Below are 24,985 nucleotides of genomic sequence, written 5' to 3'. Positions count from 1 at the left end.
GGGCGGCTTACATGGCAAAGTAACAAATATATAGCCAGGGAACACATCAAGAGGGGTAGCCTGTGGGTTAATGCTAGATATTATAAAAATACATGCAAAGAAACAAGATTACAATGAGAGTTTGTGTTATCACACAAACTCATAGGCGGCCCCCATAGAAAAGTAACCAATGGATCAGGAATATTTAAGCTATAATCTTGTTTTGTTCGTTTAAATTAATGAAATTGTAAAAAATCATTGCGCTTTTTTTTACATAAAAGCAAACAGGATAACACTTCGTCTTTGATAAGACTCTTCTAACTCTTCTGGAAAAGTAAAGTAGAAATCCAACTGATCACCTAAAAATAAAATGGAAACATTCCTGACAGTGTCGGTGGCACCTGGTGCGGTAACTTTGGGTGTCATCCCTTCCCATTAACTTTCTTCAAATATGTTACAATAAACACTATTGCTTGTTAGTTCTTTTTGTTGAACAAATACAGTGAGCTGATTACATACTATTATTGATTTTTACTCAAATGTAAAATGAGCGTCAATTCTATTATAAAATACCACTGTTTATGACATTTATTCAAATATTTTTGCAAATTTTACTATGATATTTAATAAAATTAGAAATAGACTAAACATTACCTGAACAGGCTTCGTTGGTTATACTTTAAGACAGAAATGGTATAACATTGTGCCATGTCATTTAAACTTAAACTACCATCTAGACGTGTCTAGGCATGTTTGGGCATATATCTAAAGATTTTAATATAATTATTTTTTCCGATGTGTCAGCTTATGCCAAGATATAATTTTTCAACTTGGTTGTCATCCCCAAAATGGTTTCACCCGATGCGACCTCACCCTTCGCACTCCTCTTGTGACGCTACTGCTCCCAGTTACGTACCTCTCCCCAACAATGTCAATAATTATACTGGAGTAGGCGGACTAGGAAATAAAAAAAAAATTAGCCCGCACAACTGAACAGTTTCCCATGCGAACAGCATAGTGTATTATTACCCACTAGTAGGCTTACTAATCCTAATCATGATCGCTCTATCTATTTTATATTTCTAGACCTACCTCCCCTGAAGTTTTTCATTTAAAAGTGGTATATTTTTTTGAAAAATCTGATTGTATAGATAATTTTAAAAATTAGATGGTTCACTTTCGGAAAAGAAATAAGTAGCTGTTGCATCAGAACTTTGAATGATCTAAAATATCATGATGTCCGATTTTCATTTTCTCTAAACGGTACGGACGGACGGACAGACAGGCCACACAAAACTAATAACGTCTTTTCCCCTTTCGGGGGCCTCTAAAAACGGTAAAGCAATTGATGAGCTACATTCATATATTTCTATATTTATATCTTATACATCAATAACATTAGCTGGAGTTTATAAGGGAGATAAACGATGATGGTCTGAATTAAAAAAATATATGTGGTTATCTATCTATATACTTTAAATGAAATATACTTTACATATATATTTTAAAAGAAATATACATTTATTTTTGTATTACAAGAAAATGAACACAGTCTACAATATTGTTTTCATTTCATGCATTTCAGTCATTGAGAGACATCAGACTATCAAACATGTTGACTTTGGATGTGTCTGTTCTGTCTGTCTAGGTTCCTCTGGACAAGGTAGTCATAAGGGTAATGACTGGGCGGTGTGGAAACGTCATCCAGGACTGTCATCTACATGGTGAAGGTACAATATTACAAGACAATTAGTCAATAATTTATTGCATTGCTTCCGTATAGTGCATAGTTTATGCTATAGCAGGCTCATTGTGTGAAGGTCCTATTTTTGAGGGCTTTTGCGGGGAGGGAGAGGTATGTTGGACACCGTTTCTATGATGGCTTTAGCGATTAGCAAATACAACTCAGCTAAAGCTGGGGATCGAATTCTACCTTCCCCTGATAAGAATCCAAGCTGCTTATGCCAGGCAGCTACACAACCCACATGTGTTACGGTATCAATGTTTGTATTGAGATCACAGTTAAGAATAAACAAACTGTTCATTCTATTAATTTAAGTTATGTTCATTTTTTTAAACAAGTTTTCTAAACAATACTTGAAAACAAATTATCTATAAATGTATCTAGTTCAGGATACCAGCACATATTGAATTAGAAGGAAATGAGGAGGCTGGCATACTTGCCAAGTGTGGAAGAACAAACTCACAATTAAACATTGCATTCTATCCAAAAGAAATTAGGAAAGTAATAGTGAACGTAATCTATGATAAATCAACAAGCTCTCATTCGAAACGCTAGATAACGGACACCTATAATAAGCTATCCAGACAAGACCAACGTCTAATCATTCGCCTCAGAACCGACACAACAGAATGAGACAACATATGTTCTGGAAGTTCAAAATTGGAACTAGTGAAATTTGCTAATGTGGAATGTCACCAGAGAAAGCTGACCATGTCCTGCAAAACTGCATTCTTTATCAAGAGGACATAACAATGCACTGGCCCCAAAACACCACAATAGAAAGAAAACTATATGGAGAGCTTCCTCATCTGGAATCTGCTGCGCAGTTTATCTCATGTATTGGTCTAAACATCTGAATGCTCCAACATAATAATGAGAATGAGGGCTAAGCAGAAATCTAGGATAGGTTTAGTTTATATCTGATGGATGGTTGTCTGGTCGTGCTTGGAACTGTCATACCACTTGGAACTGTCATACCACTTGGAACTGTCATACCACTTGGAACTGTCATACCACTTGCTCGTTGCAATCTGCTTTACAGGTATACAATCTTAATTTCTGAAGTGAAAACAAAGCGATCAAATGTTCACTATTTTGGAGTACTCACACCCTCCTTCCCATTCAAATCTGTTTGGCAATAATTGTTTATATATGACATCTATCTAATTATCCATTCCAATGGCGCTACAGCTCTGGGAGGGTTTTAGCCTGCTTCACACACATGCTCCCATTCAGATCTCTCCTGTGCCTTTCGTCTCCACGCCTTAATCCTAAAGCTGATGCAGATCTGCCTCCATATCATCAATCCATCGCATTCGGGGTCTGCCTTTTGGTGTTTTTGGTTTTTGCCTGTATACAATTTTTGCTCCTCTATTATCTGACATTTTTTCAAGTTGACCTCTTCAACTTTTCTTTTTTATTTTTGTCACTAACGGTTGGGTCTTCATTCAATTGATATATCTCATGGTTAGTGCGTGTCCTCCACACTGTTTCATCCTGTATAGCACCATAGATTTTCCTAAGAATATTTCGTTCCCAAGTAGTTAGTATTATTTTCGGTTGTCTTTGTCAATGTCCAGGTCTCACTTGCATACATTGCTGCTGGTCTTATTATGGTTTTGTATATTATTTTCTTGGTTTTCCTTGATATTGTTTTGCTCTTATGTAAATGATGGATGCTATAAAATGCTCTGTTGCCTCCAGCTATTCTTTTCTTTATTTCTGTTAGTAAATCATTTTTGAAATCAATTGTACTTCCTAGATATTTGAAAGTTTGGACATTTTCATTATATATATATATATATATATATTATAATATATTGTCCCTCTGTTTGATTGTCTCTTGTCATTGCAATGTAATTTTTTTTACTGTCATTGACCTCAAGTCCTGCTGGTCGAGATGCTTCTTCTAGTTGTGTGAAGGCTCTAGCAATGTCAGCGGTTTCTTTACCCAATAAGGCAATGTCATCGGCATAAGCAAGGTATTGTAGAGGTTGGCTGTATATAGTCCCTGTTGGTTGTGGACCTATGTTTTCTCTCCTGAAGTAGTTAGTAATAGTTCTCCTTGTGTGTATGTGTATATTTCTTATAAATCTCTCCAGTATCAAATTGAAAAGCATGCAGGAAAGTGCGTCTCCTTGTCTTAATCCTCGTTTAATCCTCAATTCTCGTGAGTGTTCTTCTTGAATTATGACTTTACTTTTTGAGTTGTTTAATGTCAGTTGTATACGTCATGTTAGGTATTCCAAAATCCTGCTGAGTCACATAGATATTTCCTTCTGATACTGTCATAAGCCATTAGTTATAAGCCTAGACAGGATCTTATAAGTCATATAGAGAGATTCCTCTGTAATTACAGCACTTTAGCTTGGAGCCTTTTTGTGTATTGGGGTTAAAAGAGCTGTTTCCCATTCTGTTGGTATTACTTCTTCTTCTGCTGTAATTTGGTCCTGTCCTGGCGCTTTGTGATTCTTCTTGGTTCTATTTTTTTCTGATGTTTCAATGAGTGTTGGAGGGTTCACTAAGGGATCTGGTCCCCAATGTGGCAGTTCATATTCTCCATTGTCTCCATCTTCAGTGGTATTTAGGATCTCCTCAAAGTATTCAGCCCATCTCTCAATGACCCTGCTGTTTTCTGTAATGAGCTGACTATCTTTGTTCTCACACATCTGTGATCTAGCTTGAAATCCGTTCTTTTCATCTTTAATTTTCATATACATTCCTCTCATGTCTCCCTCCTTTGCTAGTTCCTCAATTTGAATAATCTTGGACTTTTCCCATTCCCGTTTTTTCTTTCTCACAACTTTTGTGGCCCTTCTTCTTGCTTCATTGTATTGCTGTCTAGTGTTCCTGGTTTCTCTCTGTAGCATTATCATTCGGGCATTGTTCTTCTCTTCTATAGTTTGTCTGCATTCATCATCATACCACCCTATTTTCACGTTCGTTTGTTTAAATCCAACCACCTCTTCTGCTGTTCTTTTGATATTTATGTTATTTTCACTGTCCTTTTCTAATGTTGTTAGTTGCGTTTGGAGTTCAATACTATAAGTTTCTGCCACCTGTGGATCCTTTGTGAGTTTTTGACTATCATATTGTTGTGCTATTATACTTTGGTAATTGTGAATGGTACTTATTCTTTGTCTAAGTTTAGCTTTTACTAGTAGGTGGTCTGAGTCAGCATTAGCTCCTCTGAAACTTCTTACAGATATCTAGTACATCCGATCCATATCTCTTATCAATGAGTAGGTGATCTATTTGATTCTGGGTGTTGCCATCAAGTGAGATCCAGGTTACCTTGTGAATATTCTTATGTTGAAATTTAGTGCTGCAGATAGACATTCCTTTTCCTGATGCAAAATCTACTAATCTAATGCCATTAATTTTGACTCTTCATGTAAGCTTTCTTTGAAAATTGTTGGTCTAAATGATTTTTTTTTTTCAAATTTTTGTTTTGAAATCTTGTAGGACTATTTTGATGTCATCCTTTGGTGCTTCAAATTCTTTGCACTCTATTATAGAAGGCCTCTTTGTGTTATCATCTGTATCTCCACTAGGGGCATGGACATTGATAAATGATATGTTGAAGAAATTTCCTCTCAAACGTAGTGAGCAGAGTCTATCACTTACAGGTTTAAATCCAATGACATTACCTACCATTTCCTTTTTAACAGCAAAACCTGTACCTAAGTTGTTAGTGCTTCCACCACTGTAAAATATAATATACTCCTTGGTTCTGAGAATGTCTGAGTCTTTCCACCTGATTTCCTGTAGGGCTACAAGGGGTATCCTATATTACTTTAACACTTCAGTAAGTTGGGCTAGCGCACCTGCTCTATAAAGGCTTAGCACGTTACATGTCGCAAAACAAAAATCATGTCCTTTTCCAGGCCTAGGTCGTTTTCCGTTGAGATCTGTCCGGGTTTTCTTGTGTGTAGAAGCTTTCGTAAAAGTTTTTTTTATATGACAGAGTTGTAAGTCCTGCGCATAACCATCTGGACCGTTGTGTTGTGTTGTCTCGATGTATGGGGGGGGGGGCTGCCTTTTTCAGCTCTCTAGATAGCTGCCTTTATTTTCAGATAAGGTGCCCTAGCCTTTGAGGATCCGTCCACTTCTTGCAAGGCAGCAGGTTTGACTTTGGTCCACCCCGGGTATTTTATTTCCCCGGTACCCACCATTTAAAATTCATAGCTTGCATAAATATCGCTCTATGGCTTTACAATTTTATTTTTTTGATGTTTTATTTTTGCAACAATTTACCTCCTCCTGTGACAAAGTCCAGCCACTGCCGGCCCCCAAATTGTCTTCAAGCTGCTCCAGAGTTCTGGCCCCTATGATAACAGAGGAGACAACTTCTTTCTGCAGCAGCCAACGTAACGCCACTTGAGCAACACTGCGACCTGTAACAAAGGATGATATTAACACAATTAGTTAGACTTAGGACAAAGTCTTTAAACTGTTGTTTTCCTAGAATTAACGTCAAGAACAACATACTCTGGTAGACTATTAGTAAAACCACGGTTTAGGAAGCGAATTCTGTAATAGAAATTTGGTACGAAAACAAAACAAAGTATAACCACTCTATTTTATAAGCGGATTAAGAAGATGCATTTAATCGTCAGATAATTCTTAGATGATTCCAACGACACACTCAGGTCTTGGAGCCAAACATACCGGTTGTAGGTTCTACTGTTTTATATACATATTTTATTTTGTTGATAGACGGTGAGACCACTTTCGCTATACACTCATTAGAGGCAACCAAAGGTGCTGTTGCCCTTAGAGATGGTTGTCTGTCTCTTTAAATAGTGATGCCTTGTGAGATAATGTACTGACCAGGTACACAATATGGTCTATTACAATTTGGGGTGGGGATTTAAATTATTTTAAAATATAGCTTTACTTTAATATCAGACGAGTAAGGCTTGCATTATACTGTATGCTCTTTTAGAAACGCAATGACAGAAATATTAAGTTTGCTTTCCTTCTGAAATTTATGGGATGGGTGGTTATCATGATTTTTTAGCGAAAATTTATTTCACCTTTTCAAGACTCCCAACAATTAATAAAATTAACAAGTTAAAAACTATCAAACAGTAAATCATAATGTTTAAAATGAACCGCTAGATATACAGTACACAGAGAGCTATTAACTGTATAGTATCACATAAGGTAGTTTATACAGACAAAACACTTCTATTCCATACCATATTTGTGACCAATGACTTCAGCAGTCTCAATGATATCAAACGTCCTATCATTTAAATATGATTTGGCTTTGGCTTTAGTGATGGCAACTGACCACCCTAGTCGTCCCTCTGTTGGAATCTGGCCACGCTTGACCTTCCCTGTCAGCAGACCACTTTATATACAAAAAAAAAATATTTAATTTCATGTAACAGCTCAGCAGTTTCTTTTCTACACTGACACGCAACGTCGACTTCAAAACTTAAAATGAACTCTTTGAAATGCTTTTAACAAAGCAAAGAAGAACCTAAATAACAAATCGGCCACACTTTGTGACTCTCAATTCAAGAAAACATAAAGAAACTAGACGCAAAATAAAGCAGTGAGATTTATAACAAACATTTGACTAGAGAAACACCATCAGTAAAATCTTTTAAAAGAAGAATAAGAAAAAGTAAAGTAGAAATATATAAAAACACGTACAAATCAAATACAAAAAAACACAAGCTAGTGAAATCTTCCAAATAACACAAAGATAAAAGCACATTTCATTGTTCATAAGCTAGGACGAATTCGTACACGTGCTCCTTCTTCTCTAATGTCATTAGAGCAAGTGAATTAACCAGGAGAACCGATGACTTAGCAGAGTTTGTCACTTTTTACATACATGAATAGATCGACTCATGGGTACTCGTGTAGTAACGCTATTATCTTATCGTTTAAAAGAACGTCTGTAATTTGTAAGATAAGATGAACAATTTGAACATCGAATTTAGATTTTAAAAAAATTTAACAAGCAGAGAGACAACTTTCTATGGCTAATTACAAGAGGCTACTAAGTCAATTCCTTGGTAGCTTCCAAATATATAAATTATTTATTTATTTTGGAATGCTGTTGTTGCGTTTGCAAAATAGCTCAAACATCAAGGGTGTTACAAGAGTTTTTAATTTCACATACTGCTGTTTGCCATTTGGGAAAATAGTTTCCATAATAGTGTGTGTCGTATTGTATCTCAGTGTATCTCGATGTATCTCAATGTATCTCTATGTATTGTATCTCAATGTATCTCGATGTATCTCGATGTATTGTATCTCAATGTATCTCGATGTATCTCGATGTATTGTATCTCAATGTATCTCGATGTATCTCAATGTATCTCTATGTATTGTATCTCAATGTATCTCGATGTATCTCGATGTATTGTATCTCAATGTATCTCGATGTATCTCAATGTATCTCGATGTATCTCAATGTATCTCGATGTATTGTATCTCAATGTATCTCGATGTATTGTATGTCAATGTATCTCGATGTATCTCAATGTATCTCTATGTATTGTATCTCAATGTATCTCGATGTATCTCGATGTATTGTATCTCAATGTATCTCGATGTATCTCAATGTATCTCGATGTATTGTATCTCAATGTATCTCAATGTATCTCAATGTATCTCGATGTATTGTATCTCAATGTATCTCAATGTATCTCAATGTATCTCGATGTATTGTATCTCAATGTATCTCAATGTATCTCGATGTATTGTATCTCAATGTATCTCAATGTATTTCGATGTATTGTATCTCAATGTATCTTGATGTATTGTATCTCAATGTATCTCAATGTATCTCGATGTATTGTATCTCAATGTATCTCAATGTATCTCGATGTATTGTATCTCAATGTATCTCGATGTATCTCGATGTATTGTATCTCAATGTATCTCGATGTATTGTATCTCAATGTATCTCAATGTATCTCGATGTATTGTATCTCAATGTATCTCTATGTATTGTATCTCAATGTATCTCAATGTATCTCGATGTATTGTATCTCAATGTATCTTGATGTATTGTATCTCAATGTATCTCAATGTATCTCGATGTATTGTATCTCAATGTATCTCAATGTATCTCGATGTATTGTATCTCGATGTATCTCGATGTATCTCGATGTATTGTATCAATAACACGTGAAGTGTTCTAATGAATGAAGTATTCAATTTGACTGTTTTTAAAGATGACTTGCTAATTTGTTATTCTATTTGACTGTTTTAAAGATGACTTGCTAATTTGTTATTCTATTTGACTGTTTTTAAAGATGACTTGTTAATTTGTTATTCTATTTGACTGTTTCTTATCCACACTTACTATACAGTAGAGAAACATTTTGACGAGAATTATTTTAAAAAGAGAAATTCGGTCAAATACAGAAATGTAATGTTAAAGGAGAGAAAGACACTGGAAAAAAATGTCCTTTCAAGGAAAAAGATTTAATGTCAAGTAAATTAGATAAAAATGACAAAAAGTCAAAGAAATAGGTAGTGCAAAGGAAAGAAAATGTCTTCAAATGAAAGAAAATATGTTTAAAAAGGGAAATACTCATTTAGCGGACTCCATGGCAACACGCCTAGGCCTGACGTTTGACAGACTTGAAAAGGTTCAAACTCAGACTCTCTGTGCAGCAAGCTGTACTGCTGCTGTTGAATGAAAAAAAAAGTAAACTTGAATTGAATAAGACACAACATAGTAAAAAAAACAAAAGTCCACACCGCAACATAATTTGAATGTCAATGTTGATGTATTCACTCTAGGTCTATTTGTTTAGTTATAGCTTTTATTTATAGCTTTTATATAGCGCTACTTTCATGCTTATAGCATGCTCAGAGCGCTTTGGTCCAATCTCATTTGTGGACCAGTGGGAGGGAGGGGGTATCCAGGAGTTGGTTTTCCGTGCTGCCTTTAGGCGCTCAGTAAACACAACTCTGCCCGAGTGGGGTGTCGAACCTCGAGCCCCCTTCTAGGTAGCCAAGCCAAGTTCAAGCGCACTTAGCCTCACGACCACGCTTCCCACGCCTGAAAATTAAAAGCGCCTAAAGGCAGCACGGAAAACCAACTCCTAGATACCCCCTCCCCCCCCACCGGTCCACAAATGAGATTGGACCAAAGCGCTCTGAGCATGCTATAAGCATGAAAGTAGCGCTATATAATAATATATTGTTTTGTAAAATAGTGTGTTAAATTTGTAGGGTAAGGTTGGGAGACTATGTGTAGAGTACTAAGCAAAATACAATATGTGTAGAGTACTAAGCAAAATACAAAATATACTTTTTATTGGTAAACAAAACTTATACAGGGCAAGCACCGCAAAATCACCTCTTTTTCTTTCAATACTACATTGTCTATCGCACATTTTTCTATGTAAATCAAAATAACTTAATTACAACCAATGGATGTCCTAATTGTTTAATATTTTGATTGATTCATATATTGTCTTCAACTGTGAATAATTATGCGAAATTTCAATTGATCCGAGAAAAGTAAGTCAGAGATAAAACCTGTAATAAAATCCACTCGAACAGACAGACAGACAAGGTGAGTTTAAATACGCTTTGTAAAAAGTAAGCACCGGATACAACAATAATCAAGTTTTAAACTTCAGGCTTAGTCGGTGGCTTGAAAATGAAAAAAAAATATTTATTTGGTTTAGAAAACAATTTTAATCTTATGTTTATTTGTTTTTGTTGTAATAAAGAACAATTACATCTATATTTTCTTTTTATTTATTTGGCTGGAACGACATTCTCAAACATAGAGGAAAGGCAGTGGGGCTTAGTAGTTATTTTTTTGGAATGGGGGTGATGTGAATTGTAGACGTAGCGAGAGTCATTCTGTGGATGCAGCCATCTAAATACCCATTATTTAAATAGTATAAAAGAAAATTAGATATACATTTTTTTTTTATGTGAAGATCACTGTTAGGTAAATATTTAATATCATATATAAGGCAAATATCAGCCTGTAAGCTACAATTCATAATAAAACATAACCTGTAAGCTAACTATCGGGTTCAGTCCGAGTCTCTCTGAAGTATCCACCAGTTTCTGGAGCTGCCACCCTGTAAAATTGCTGACACCAATGTAACGAACTTTACCAGCACGGACCAGGTCATCGAAAGTACGTAAAGTTTCTTCAAGTCTAGTTCCGTCGTCAAAGGCATGCGCCTGAAGACGTTGAAAATATATTGTAAAACATTGACACTAGTTTGTTGGAAATGAAAACACAAAATGTAGTCTGTGGTTTAGTATTCACATTTGTTTTTCTTTCTAAATTATTTTCATCAACGTTGTCTTGTTTTTTATTTTCTTGTTAATTTCACATTTATTCATGTTTGAGATACCAGTTTTAAGTATGTAATATGGTCCAAATAGGAAGAAAACAAAAAGTATGTGTACACACCGCCCGGAGTGGCCACCTTATAGACATCCAGGAATACGTTGTAAATCCAACTAAGACTCCAGTTGAGGTCAAGGGTTAACATGTCAGTTTCAGACGTACATTAGTAACACGGTATGGCAATAAGACAAGCACGTTGTCAAATAGAAAACTAAACATCTGAAGATTATATTGTTTAATGGTCGAATGACAAGGGAGGATTTAAGTTAAAGGTAATTAAATGTCTGTTTGGGGTGGAAGGATGTCTAAGCCAATTAACAAATCTATCTCGCAACTAATAAAAAAGGTGAATTCCTTAAACTATTGTGGAACTCGGATGATACGAAAATAAACAATAGATTGGAAATAACAGATTGAAAATAACAATACGTAAAAATAGAACAGTAGTTTATATCTGCATTACAATTTCATAAGGGTCCGTCACTTAGACATCCTATTCCCAACGGGAAACGATCATTTAGCGATGTCGTGCGTAGCGTGAGGTTTGAGGGACATGCTCTCCGACTGAATGAATCGCTCGCACCAAGGAGAGAAATAACTTGGAGGCCGAATAAAAGTCAAAATGCCCTCACTTAACATAGTGCTGCATCTTCCTGGAGGATTTCAGTGTAGTGGACACCAGTTGGGAAGAGGCTACAAACACTGCTGGTGACAGATGTCTCTGGAGATAGTACGCCACCCACTGCGCCAAAAAGTGCGAGAGGGTCTAATTTTTATTAAGTCTATCAATGGGAATAGACAATTTTAAGTTTGTGTTTTTATAACCCTGCCTTGCACCAGTGCTTGTGGTGCGGATGAGCGCACTATTGAACGAGGACAAAAGACTGTATGAGAAAAACAAAACAGTGGATCAAGTGACTAGGAAGTGTCTGAATTGTTAGGAACTAAGGAGCCGTCTTTTGTGTTGCCTGAAGACTGTAATAGGGACCTGGAGCGGAGCGGGGAAGACTGCAGTTGGTTCATATTCAGGTTTGGTGGAGAAAGGACTGGTAGAATTAGGAACAAGACTTTTTGTATTTAGAAGGCTGTTATGTGTTTGTCCTGATGAATAAACACAGTATTTATTGACTGTAGAACCTCGTTGGGTTGCCTGCCTAAGATTTACAACAGTATATATTGAGATACTTGCACACACTCGCCTGGTAAAGGTCCACGTAATCTGTTCGAAGGCGTCTTAAACTGGCGTCAATGCTGGAGGTGATGTGTTTTCTGCTGAGGCCCACATTGTTGGCTACGTTATCGCCCATGTTAAATCGAACTTTGGTGGCGATAATAAATTTCTCTCTCGATTGCCTTAAGAAAACATCATCGCTTATTATCAAACTCTATTCTAAATGTTGTAATATACTTTAATAAATACAAAATGATTCAAATTTGATAACAGAGAAATTTTTAAAACATCACTTCTTAACTGATTAGACTTGGCTGATTGTTATTGAGAGCATTAGGAAAGAGTTTATTTTTTAACCTTTTACTTTCGCTTGTCTAACTGCAATCAATTTCTCTGACAAAGAAACATACTTTAACATTAAAATAGTAATAAAATTGTGAGATTCACGTTTTTACCTTGCAATCCTGAATTTTAGACTTAATTGTTTATGGAATTGTGTTTGTTTAATGTTTATCATTTTTTTCTAAGGGCATATAATATTACACCGTAACCACTACCGATAACTGCTTGAAATTTTAATATTTTCGGGTCTAATTAGCTAGAAACATAAATGGTTGATATTCGAGACCAATGATTAAGAAGGATGTCATTTCTACTACGTTGGCTGTGCTGATCTCGCAATGTGATCTACAGTTTTCTAATGCTACGTGGCCGTTGTAAGAGATATCCAGCTGTCTCTGAAGCCTTTTGCTGGCACGTGTTTTCCTCTACGCTACTGCTTGCATTCAATATATCAAAAAGAGACTGCAGAAATAGACAACATAATGTCTATAGCAATGGTTCCCAAACTTTTTTGTCTCGTAGACCCCTTACCATGTTTTCTGGTTTTCGGTACACCTCCTGCTTAACTTATATTGTATTTTTTTGCAATTTTTTAAACATAATTTCTAACTGAAGTGAGCCGAAGAGTGAAAACTAATTTTAAGATGCATTTCAAGCTATAGAGATCTATCTTTTTTTATGGATAAAATTTAAATTTCAACCACTTAAAATGACAATTGATATTTATTACTGGAATCACCAAACATACTGGAAGTGTTTGTTTTTACAGGTTTGATCATCCGTTGCTACGTACATTATGTTTTTATAGGACTGCGCTACATTCTGTCAGAGCCTGTAAAGATGCTGATCCCAAAGTGTATATAATCAGCTCTGTACAATCTACATTTCTTTTTGTTAAATATTAGGTACATGTGGACAAAATTAAGCTATTTAATTAATTGTTGAAATGAAATACAATTTTTCATTTGAATAGTACAATACATATTTAAAGGATTAACTAAGGTGCAGATCATAATGCAGTTTATGAAATAATTACATTAATGGGGTGTGAAAAATAAAGTAACGACCTGCTTATGTGAAATCTATTATGGTAGACCCCAGTGGACATCACATAGACCCCCAATTTATTTTTTCACTTTCATAGACCCCTGGGGGCCTATATTGACCACATTGGGAATCACTGATGTAATCTTTGTTTTGTAACTAGATTCTCAATGGGTGTATTTTTAAGTGCAGCAGAGAAGGTTCTACCTTTCCAGCCATTTCCCTACAATATTCTCCGCTGCGCCTAGACCGTAAACATCTGCCGTGTCAAAGAAGTTGCCTCCACACTCGACAAAGCGTTTGATGATCTGGTGGGATAAATCTTCGCCGCACTGCCCAGGTCTGCCCGACTGCAATGAAATACATCACAATGACATTAAATGATTTGAACATCTTCCATCTGTGTCAACAGTTCACCTGTTAGATATCGTATACGTTATCAGCAGATATCTAATTATATCTCTCTTTTTATTAGGAAATAAAATGTCTAAATCTTTCGTATTGTAGAATATTCGTATTACACAAATAACAAACTACTGTTTAAGAGGGAAGACATATTAGGAACTCCATTTATTACGTAAACACAAGCGGTGTTGCACTGACGCGCTAGTGTGCAAATGAACATATGTTACATCTCTCTTCTTTAATGCAGAAAATCTATTTATCAGAATAACTCACAAACTAGTCAACTAAAAAGTCAATTAATTCAGCCAATCACAAATCAAGTCTCTTGGGTTTGTTAACTATTCTGCCTGAGAGTGTTACGTAAGGTTCATGTGGTCTAGAGGTGTTAGAAGAAGCAGTGTGTAGTGGCGGCTCTACATCTAGCGTAGTTTGTAATCTTGGACTCTCTAGAATACTCTAGATCTAGTGGTTCTGGTTGTTCTGAGATGTCATCTGGAAAGTCATAATTGTTGTCAAATCTGTTTGCTTTCTCAGAAGACTTTCTGATGTGTTTTCTGTTTCTTCTGTAGACCTTATTTCCACTTTTGACATTATATGATCTAGGCTTAGAATGCTTCGAATCTACTGTTCCTGGTATCATGGGCGTAGCCAGGATTTTTTTTCGGGGGGGGGGGGGTTTGGGGGGGTGGATTTTTTTCTTCCCCCCCCTCCCCCCGCGAAAACAAAAATTATATGTATTTATGTGTGTGTGTGTGTACATAATTTTTATTACATTCTGACCCTTCATTCTTTCGGAAGACGTTTATTGTGACCTAGAATAGGTTCTTCCATGAGTTAGTGGAAAAATTGTAGATTCCCCGCCATTACTAGCAAGGGGGTCTGGATGAGCGCTAGGAGCTCCCCCAGCGCGGGGCGAAGCCCCGCCGCCAAGCACTATTTCTGATATTGAAAACCAACAAAATGCATATTCTGAGGTATCTACAGTGCATTTTCCTGCTATTAACAAGTTCTATTTCAAAAACCTAATGTGATATTCTTACTGACTTAGACCCTCCCGCGCCGTTCGGCGCATTTGCTGTTAAGCTGTTTCCATAAAATTGTAGATTCCCCGCCATTACTAGCAAGGGGGTCTGGGGGAGCGCTAGGAGCTCCCCCAGCGCGGGGGTATTCTGGTATTGAAAGCCAACAAAATGCATATTCTGAGGTATCTACACTGTATTTTCCTGCTATTAAAAAGTTTTATTTCAAAAACCTAATGTGCTATTGTTACTGCGCCGTTCAGAGCATTTGACGTCAAGCTGTTTCCATAAAAATCTGTCACTGGTAATGTTTGGAGCCTCTTCCCACCTGCCATGAGGACCTCCATGAATGAGTGGCGTCAAGTTGTACTAGGATATCATTGCAACTCTTCTTATGCGTAATTTATTTTGTCGAAGAACATGTCCAGCAAACCTTATGCATCGCTCTCTCACAATCTTACTAATGGGTCGACTCCCAGTTCGGCATAGGATTTCCTTGATTTAAACCCGATCTCTATAACTGACTCCTAAAATCTGTCTTAGCCATCTTTGTTGAGCCACATTTTGTGTTTTTCAATTTCGGCAGATGACTATTCTCTGCAGTTTATTAATGGAGCCCTGCCACTGGTAAAAATGTGTAACCTCTCTTGAATACGCTCTTGGAATTAAGTGACTGTAGTTTGCTTTAGATTTTATATCGAAAAGAGAAGTAGGGGGTTTTCCACCTCAAAATGCTCTGTAGGAGGATTTTAAACTCAAAACCATCTGGAGGGGTTTTAAACTTTAAAAAAAAAGCCATCTGTGGAAGAGGGGTTTAAACTCAAAACCCCCGATTGGCTTGGCTACGCTCAAATAATTTTAGTGTGTAATTTGCTTTTTTTTTATATTGAAGAGGTATTTTTAGCATCAACCTCCTCTGAATGGGGGTTTAAACTCAAAACCCCTTTGGCTACGCTCATAGATTTAAGAGTGAGTAATTTGCTTTTATTTATATTCAAGAGGTTGCATTTGCAATGTAGTAAAACATTATTTAAAAGTTCCCTTTTTAATAGGATGAATTATGAGCTGTAGATGTCAGGAGAATGCGTTTCTGCAATGAAGAATGCAAGAAAACGCTTTTGGCGTGGGGGTTTGCCCCAATCCCAACTTTCGAGGCTTGCAGCACACCTCTAGAGTCCTAACTGTGAAGAGAAATGCCTCAACATGGCTTTTTTTTCCAATATTTTATTTTGGGCGGAGATCCGGGCGATTTGGGGTGACTCAAACCAAGAATGCCGTCATATTTGTTTCATAATGCCTTTATATGTTATTTTTAGAACAGCCGAACTTTCTTTACAGAACAAATATTGTTGGCTTTGTCGTGCGCGCGCAAAGCTTTCCTTTTGCGTTTTGTTATGTACTAGTTTAGAGAGTATGTTAATTTTGTTTGACAAAATATATTGTGTACTGTTTTTAGCGACGGTAAAAGTAGTGACGTAGTAAGACAAACGAATGACGTAGTAGAACAGACAAACAAGAGAGCAACATGGCAATAGTGTAGAAGTAGTTTGTTTTGGATGTTAGTAAAAGCGACGTTTATGAAGACTAGACGTCTTCCCAGTGATAAATAAAGGTGTGATTTTAATTAAAACAGTGAAAGCTGCTATCAAGTATATTTTTAACTTGTAATATTCTGTGGCTAATGTGAAGTAATAATTGAGATAGAAGCGAAGTCAGACTAGATTAGCCCACAACAGTTTAATATTTGTGTTTTAGAGTATTGGAAGTAGTTTGCATTAGGTGCGTTTTGTTGTCTAGATTATTGTGTATGTGTGTGTGTACGTCATCCTTAGTTTCCTCAGTGGAGCGAGCTTCTTTTGTTAGCTGGTTAGCTGGTTTTCTATTTCCCCGTTTTAACGGTACATAAGTACATAGTTTTATTAAGGAGGCTGATCTTTCTGTACGGGTGTCGCTAATGAAAAGTTCTTTATTGAAGCGGAATCGCTAGATGTTGGTGTTTTTTAGCATCTCAGGGTGTTAGGCTTGGGGCTACGGGAAATAGTGTCGCCTTTCCGCCCTTTTCCGTTAAATCAGTAACTAATCATTTACACAATTCGCTATTTTTGATTGAAAAAAGGAATAGCGTAATTTGTACTTCGCCTACATATTAATCACATTCTTGAAGCAAGAATAAATACGCAATGTTTTAGTGTTCATACATTTTGGTTAATGATATATAAGGGTTAGCAAAAGCCATTTAGATACTTTGGTATCTGGAAATTTAGGCACCGGATATTTAGGCACCGGATACTTAGGCACCCGGACCAAGTTTACATCTACCTGCGAGAAATCATTTCCTTTAAGTGGGAGTGTTTGCCTCCCCCCCCCCCCAACACCACCCGTTTTAAATGTACGACCCCTCCTTTTCCCACAAGAAGAGGGCGATTGCGATTATATTTATCGCCAACACTCCCCGACATTATAAACATATTTTATTATACTTTTTAATCTAAACTATTTACATTAGTAACTAAATATTTACACAAATTGCATAATCATCAATTAAAAAAACTCACCAGTCAACCTTAGGGGTTGGTGATGGAGGGAAGCATGAGCGGAGAATCATCTCTACCTAACCTCCCCTGAATCCTGTAATGTCTATATTATATAATGACTCAGGAGTCATTTTTTTCCACACATTCTCATGATTGTCATTTTCCCCATTTTGTCAGCTTTTCTTTAGTTAGAATTGTTATAGTTGCTATTTATTATAACGTCACTGATAGCCCATAGCCTAAGGATAAAATATACGTTAACATTTTAAAATGATTTTCAAATGTAAGGTCTCTAATTAAAGAGTGCCTAATTTTCCTGTGCCTAATTTTCCGCCTTGTTTAAAAGTGTCTAATTATTCGCTGCCTAAATTTCCGGGTACCTAATTATCCGGGTGCCTAAATTTCCGGGTGCCTAAATATCCTGTGCCTAATTATCCGTAAATTTGCGGTGCCTAAATATCCGGTGCCTAAATTTCCTAAATTCAGATATTTTAGCCAAGCGAAGAACTTAAACCAGAGGCCATTAAAGACTGATTGGCTATTTACTTTTAGAAAGGCTATATCAGCTTACTCTTTCACTCTTTCCGTCTGTCTGTCTATCTGTCTGTCTGTCTGTCTAGTAAAAAGTTTGTAGACGTTTTTTCTCCCACACCCAATCTCGGGTCAAGCTGAAATTTAGCACAATTATTTCTTTTACCTGACAACAGAAGAATCGATTTAAAAAAACACAACACAATTAATAATTAACTATTGGTATTATATTATTTTGTTTGGTATTTGGAACAAAGGATTGAAATTGTAATAGACTGAAGTGGTGATATAAGCTATACAGATATAAGTTTTTTTAAAAAGGATTTTTTTCTTGTTTATATAGTTTAACCTTCAACAGGATTAACATTATCACCATTTGAGTCAGACTCACACTGGACCAGACAATGACCATATTTTATGCGAGGCTTATACTGGACCAGACAATGTTCATCTTTTGAGCCAGTCTCATACTGGACTAGACAATGATCATCTTTGATGCCAGGCTCATACTGGACCAGACAAATAACCATCTATTGAGTCATGCTCATATTGGATCAGACAATAATCATCCAGCCAGCCAAAGGAAAAACAATCGCCTAGGCAACACCCTCCCCACACCCCGCACGTTTCTTTTTTAATGCATTGACTTGCATAGGCGGAGTTTGGAGATGAGTTGTTCAGAAATGCGTCAATTCATTTTTATGACTAACAATATTGCCCACAAAAAGACTGTTATAAAACGTTTGTAGTACGTGTGCATCTCTGTGAGTTTCTGATGGGCGCCATTAAAGACATTAACATTTTTTGTTGAATCATCTTCAACAGATTTACGGTACAACAAAGAAAGAATGTAAGAGAGACACATATACAAACACACAAATATATACCCACACATACAAACACGTCCACACGCCGGGTTAAGAGTTTTGAAAAGAAAAAAAATATATTAATGAGATCAGAGTGCAAACTAATTGCCAGGCGAATCTAGTGAGTTCAAGATCGAACAATCTAGAAACAGATTCGAAATACTGGGCTTCCTAGGCCTATTTATACGCGTACCAATAGAGAGCTGACACAGTTTAGGGCGTGCCATAAGACAACTCTAAAGTCTGGTAAGTTTTCTAAAGTCTTCATTATTTTTATGTAGTAATATCATCAAAAAATGAGGTTTCCTTTGAAATTTTATCTAGATTGTATTACTTGGAGACAATTGAGCACTTTGGAGAAACGCCTTTTTTTTTACTTCTAAGTGTATAGTCATAAACATTTTTTTTTAATTAATGCTTGAGCTTATGACCTACTTTATGTCAAAAGTCATTTCACGTTGTTAAAATAAAACATTGCGAGGTAACGTAAGGTCCTTTGACTCCAACACATTCTCTATTATATAGGGTCCCTACAGGCTTTCTTAAACCGTATAGAACGTCGCTTGACCACTTTTGTTGATCAATTTCGCCGTGGCACAGGTCTTCGCCAAACTGGCGTGTACTGTCACTCGTCACAGTTGACCGCTTGTCTAGCGCTGGACTGGGGCGATTTGCGTAGGCTAAAAACGGTTCCCGGTCACTTCATCCCCGGTTACTTCATCCCCGGTTACTTTATCCCCGGTCATTTCATCCCCGGTCACTTCATCCCCAGTCACTTCATCCCCAGTCATTTCATCCCCTGGTCATTTCATCCCCTGGTCACTTCATCCCCCGGTCACTTCATCCCCCGGTCATTTCATCCCCAATTAAATATTTTATATACAAATATGATTATGTAGAATGCTTTCTTTTTTATATTTTATGAAATATTACTAATGCGTTTTTGGTGTTTCCTCTTCCACTTTGTATTCTTAATGAGAAATCTAATATTATATGGTTAATCTGGATGTGTACTTATCTATAGCGTAATGATTAAAGGCCAAGGTGTGGTGCAAGTAGTGGGAATCTTTTGAGAGATAGAAGTGTGATTAGAATAATTATTACCGTGCCGCTGATAACTTATCATCAAAGGCCAAGGTGTGGTGCAAGTAGTGGAAATTTATCATCAAAGGCCAAGGTGTGGTGCAAGTAGTGGAAATCTTTTGAGAGATTGAAGTGCGATTAGAATAATTATGACCGTGCCGCTAACTTATCATCAAAGGCCAAGGTGTGGTGAAAGTACGACCATGTTTCACTTTATTTTATTTTTCAATCGCTCTTTCTTGAAAATGGGCGAAATCATTTTTAGTCTTGAAATATGCAGCAACACTGGCTAAGAGAATAACAAACATTGTTCATCAATATGAATCGATGGATCGTCTTCTGTACTTACAATTGATAGCTTATCTATCTTACTGATGTAGATGAACACAAAAACACTTTTTTTACATTACCTCTTTATTTTTACATGCTAAATTTTTTTATTTTTTTAATGGCATTTAATTTTAATTTTATTCTAATCTAAAGTGTTACAATTTTGTCATTTAAATAAAAAAGGAATACATTAAATATTGCTCATTTAATGCTTTTTAAAATTACAATTTGTTAGATAAAATGATCAGATGATGAAAATATCAGGGGATGAAATGACCGGGGGATGAACTGACCAGGGGATGAAATGACTGGGGGATGAAGTGACCGGGGGATGAAGTGACCAGGGGATGAAATGACCAGGGGATGAAATGAACGGGATGAAGTGATCGGGGATGAAGTGACCGGTCACCCTAAAAACACACCCAGCTTACCCCATCTGTTTCACCACCAGGTTTATAACAATACTAACAATTTCCTAGCTGAGAATATAGTTGATAATTTTAAAAAGTTGTTTTATTTCAGTGAACATTGAATTGTATTAATTGAAAGTTTCTATAGCATTTATAATTTTACAAAGTATTCAAATTTCTTCTATTATGTACAAGTTGTAATAGAGCGACTTATAAATATGTTTTTAATGCAATCTATTACAGAGAAGATATAATGCGTATAAAACCGATTACATATCAAAAAGTCTTAATTGGATATGTGATTTTTCTGACTCTAAAAAAAATTCATTTTGTCTGTTTTATTTTTTTTTAATGTAAACTATGCAATACTATAATAACTATAATTACTATAAGTATAAAAACTATAAAGCAACTAGCATTACACATTTACAATCCATCCTTTACACAATGAACTCGTTATAGCTAATTATTGCTGGAACATCCCATCATGTATTTTTTGAATAAACGGGTCACAATTTAACTCTTTCTCCTTCTCCTCTCTGTCTCTCAATTTCTCGGTTTGAACGACCCTCTTTATAATCCTCTCCCCCCCCCCAACACACACACTTTGTGTGTTCTTTGCCCGTGAATTCTAATATCACTTTTACTTTGACGCTTCTTCCCCTCCATCTGCCCCCCCCCCCATAACAACAAAGCTAGTACTACTTATGATTGCTGATTTTTCTCCGACATCTCAATTCAATATCGAAATATTCTCTGCTGCTTTGACCTGAACTGGACCCCCCTGTCACAGACAAACAAGCGCTTTCACACCTTTAGGCCCCCTTTTTTTAATTCCAATGACAAATCTTACTTTTTTTTTGAGCATGCTACAATAGATCGGCCACTTATCTTTTTTTTTTTCTAGATCCAAGGTAAATAGTAACAGGTTCAATTTTCTTATTTTTTCGTCCACGACAAGTGGGAGAACTAGCGATATGTGTATTGTTATCATTGCACTTATAGATTCAAATACATTTTAAAATATTTCTCAATTATTCATTTTTTTGGTCCACAGATATTTAAATACAAAATGTGTTCACCATTCATAAAGAAGATATTTCTGTTGACAATCCAGATAACTTTATTGTTGAGTCTCACTTTGGCAGACATTAATAATATAAAAAAGAGGCAGCCATGTGACCTTTCGTTTGCAACTCCTGGAGATCCCAACAAAGAGTTATTGTACCACGACAACCCAGACTTGAATTATCATTATATTTGGAACAAGACAACAACGTCAGCCATGGACTACAACGGACAAGTCTGTGCTGACAGATGTGACAATGGAGTGAAAGTATTTAGAAGTAAAAGCAACTTGAATATTAAATGCTTAGAATGTGAATGCAAGAGACCTGCTTGTGAAATCTATGGTATTTGTTGTGAAGACATCTCCGTTAGTCCAACATCTTCGCTCGCTCACTCATCACCAGCTCTATACTGTGACGAGGTTTCATTGCTCAATTATTATTTTATATGCATTCGATCGTGTCCCAAAGAGTATGGAAACATTGAAGTCAAGAAACTGTGCGAGGAAGATGTCTCGATAGCAGAAACAACGACAGACACATTTATGAGAGCTGTAGACAATGAGACAGAAGTCATCTACTACAACATCTACTGTGCCGTGTGTAATAACGTCAGCAAGGTTAGAATATCTGTTTCCTTCTAGTTCTAGAGCTTGTTCTTAGGTGTATTGTTCAGATTCTATATCTATTTCAGTCAAATGAAATCTTTTGTTGCATCAGATTCGGTTAATTTTTCTTAAGTGTTAATTTTTTTTCTCTATTTATTAATTATTTAATAATTTGCACATTGATATTTTTTATTTATTTTTTGTTGTTGTTGTTTTGTATAGAGCTTGTATCAGGTAACTCCGTCAGTCCGTCTAATGTTTTGTACTGAGCTTGTATAAGGTCACTCCGATATTACATATATAAACATACATATATATATATACATATTGTTATAACCCTAGTGGCGGACTGAAAGGGTTAATGTGTATGCGGCCTACTGAGACACATGATTCAGGCCAATCACACAGGTCAAGGGCTGTTGAACAAGCGACATTACTGCTAGTTCACGCAAATATGACCCATGTTGTGGTCATGTTATCGAGAGCCTTCACGGACTAGCGACAGTGTGTAACAATAGACTGTAGAGTCCAGGACAGCAAGCCGTAAGGACTGTGTGCTACAAAGTGAGTCCTTGAAAATGTAGCTGTACGAGTCTAGAAGTAGACAGAAAAAGACTTGTAGTGTTTAGTAGGCAGTTCTATTGTACAAGAAAGCCTTTTAATTTGATGTGGTCAATTGTGTTGTATTGGCTTTTTCTGTAATTGTAAATAAACGGCCATCTTGTTTATTGAAGCTCTTGTTGTCAAGTTCTTGTGTTAGATGTGCTGTTGTGTTTAGCAGTGTTTGCAGGAGGCCTGATAGAGAAGAACGCAACACTGGCGTCAGATGTGGGATCTGCTATGGCTACTACGAAAACGCTAGACCAACTCCTTGTGAAGGAACTGGGGCAAGAACTCCGTGGTCGAGATCTGAAGACACGCGGAGATAAAGAAATCTTACAAGCACGCCTTCGAGAAGAGCTGATGAAGGAAGAAGCAGATCCGGACACATATCTTTTTGAAGTCGAACTGGATATGCAACAACAGTTGGCAGCTGTTCGTAAGGAGATTGGTTCCATGCAAGAAGAGATCACCAGTAGTAAAAAGGAGCATATTGGCAGTTGTTCGTGATGAGATCAATTCTATGCGAGAACAGATGAACTCGGGGCTAGAAAACATCAATGACAAGATATACGCCAAGGACTCGGGAATCAAAACAGAGTTATTGGCCATGAACCAACGCATACAAGCTGTGGAGGAAAGAATCACTAACATTGACGAGTAGATGAATCAGAGGGTCGAGGCAGTGGAGAAGGCAATCGAAGAAATAAAAACGCAAGTTCACAGTAAGCACACTAATGCACAGGAAGCTAATATGACGTCATTTGTGCCTGAAGTCTCCGGAAAAATAAAGCTCCCCGTATTTGATGGTTCCGTGTCCTGGTAAGTGTACAAAAACAATTTGACGCAGCGGCTAAAGTTAACAAATGGAACAGTGAGGAAGAGAAAGCAACTGCCCTTGTGTTATCTCTAAGATGAAAAGCCTCCAAATTGCCAAAGTCCTTACCGAACCAGCAAGACTTCGCCGCTCTAGTACAGGCTATGGAACTCCGATACGGAGATGAACATCTGCAAGAAGTTTATCGAGTGCAATTGAAGACCCGACAAATGCGCCCCGATGAAACACTACAGGAACTAGAGACAGACATCGAACGCCTCGCACATCTGGCCTACTCAACAGCCGCACAAGATTTTCTGGAAGTCATTATCACAGACGCCTTCATTGATGAGCTTTGAGACCCCGAGTTAAAGAAAGCCACCAGAGTTAGTGGTAGTCTAATGCCAGCGAAGCCCTCGTATACGTTCTCTCATATGAAGCCACTAAAGACGCATCTGGGAGCACTCAAGGCCGAAAGTTGAAAGTCAAAGAGGGTGAATTCGCACAACTTGTTAGAATGGTGATAGAGGCACTAGATGAACAATGAACAAACCAGATACCAGAAAGTCAACCTAGGGCTCCTGTACGATGCTGGAATTGTGGCGAACTTGTTCATATACAAAGAAGCTGCACTAGAAAATTTCCACTAACTGGAACCCATCACAGATCAGAAAGGTATGCACGACCAAGTTCCCGGGGCTACCAGGGAAACTAGCACGCGCCGGCTTCAAGGGGTGGAACCCGGCGACACAGACAATGAGAGCCCCTACAACCATCATCCCGGTCAACGTGCTAGGACAGAGTAAGAGTCTAAAAATCATCGGAAAAATTGGATGTCAAAATTATCACTTCCTCCTAGATACTGGTGCCTCACGATCAGTCATCCGGACGGATAAAGTGGACAATAGCAAGAAAATCCCAGTTAGGGTCTACTCGTTGAAAACAGCCAGTGGAGAACTGATGCTCATAAAAGGCCTGATCGACATAACAGTCGAGATCGGGAATCAGTCATTCAAACACGAATTCCTGATTGCTGACGTCACAGATGACTGCATAATAGGGCTCGACTTCATGATG

The 24,985-nt window shown here is 37.0% G+C and overlaps 1 protein-coding gene across 1 annotated transcript; it reads right to left on the bottom strand.

Annotated features, from left to right (window-relative positions):
* Positions 1-1,563: 1,563 nt before the first annotated feature.
* LOC106063915 (1-deoxyxylulose-5-phosphate synthase YajO-like) lies at positions 1,564-18,657 on the bottom strand. The gene is made up of 8 exons (XM_056006791.1): positions 18,493-18,657; positions 13,846-13,988; positions 12,281-12,434; positions 10,736-10,909; positions 9,288-9,385; positions 6,928-7,082; positions 5,981-6,120; positions 1,564-1,696 (listed from the first exon to the last, which is right to left on the bottom strand). Exons 1-8 carry the CDS (start codon positions 18,655-18,657, stop codon positions 1,586-1,588), a joined length of 1,140 nt encoding a protein of 379 aa, XP_055862766.1. The 3' UTR covers positions 1,564-1,585.
* Between the last annotated feature and the right edge of the window lie 6,328 nt (positions 18,658-24,985).

Source organism: Biomphalaria glabrata, chromosome 12 (assembly GCF_947242115.1).
Source record: "Biomphalaria glabrata chromosome 12, xgBioGlab47.1, whole genome shotgun sequence".
NCBI lineage: Eukaryota > Metazoa > Mollusca > Gastropoda > Planorbidae > Biomphalaria > Biomphalaria glabrata.
Note: the sequence above shows the minus strand (reverse complement) of the source record. Positions and strands in the feature narration are given on the sequence as shown.

Bases quoted from the DNA above. Each gene is read 5' to 3' on its own strand.
- LOC106063915 (XM_056006791.1), bottom strand. From the start codon at position 18,657: ATGGTTATTTGTCTGGTCCAGTATGAGCCTGGCATCAAAGATGATCAT. The intron at 13,989-18,492 runs GTTAATCCTGTT...ATTTCATTGCAG, and splicing joins CTGACTCAAATGGTGATAAT to TCGGGCAGACCTGGGCAGTG. The intron at 1,697-5,980 runs GTAAATTGTTGC...TTCACCATGTAG, and splicing joins GGACTTTGTCACAGGAGGAG to ATGACAGTCCTGGATGACGT.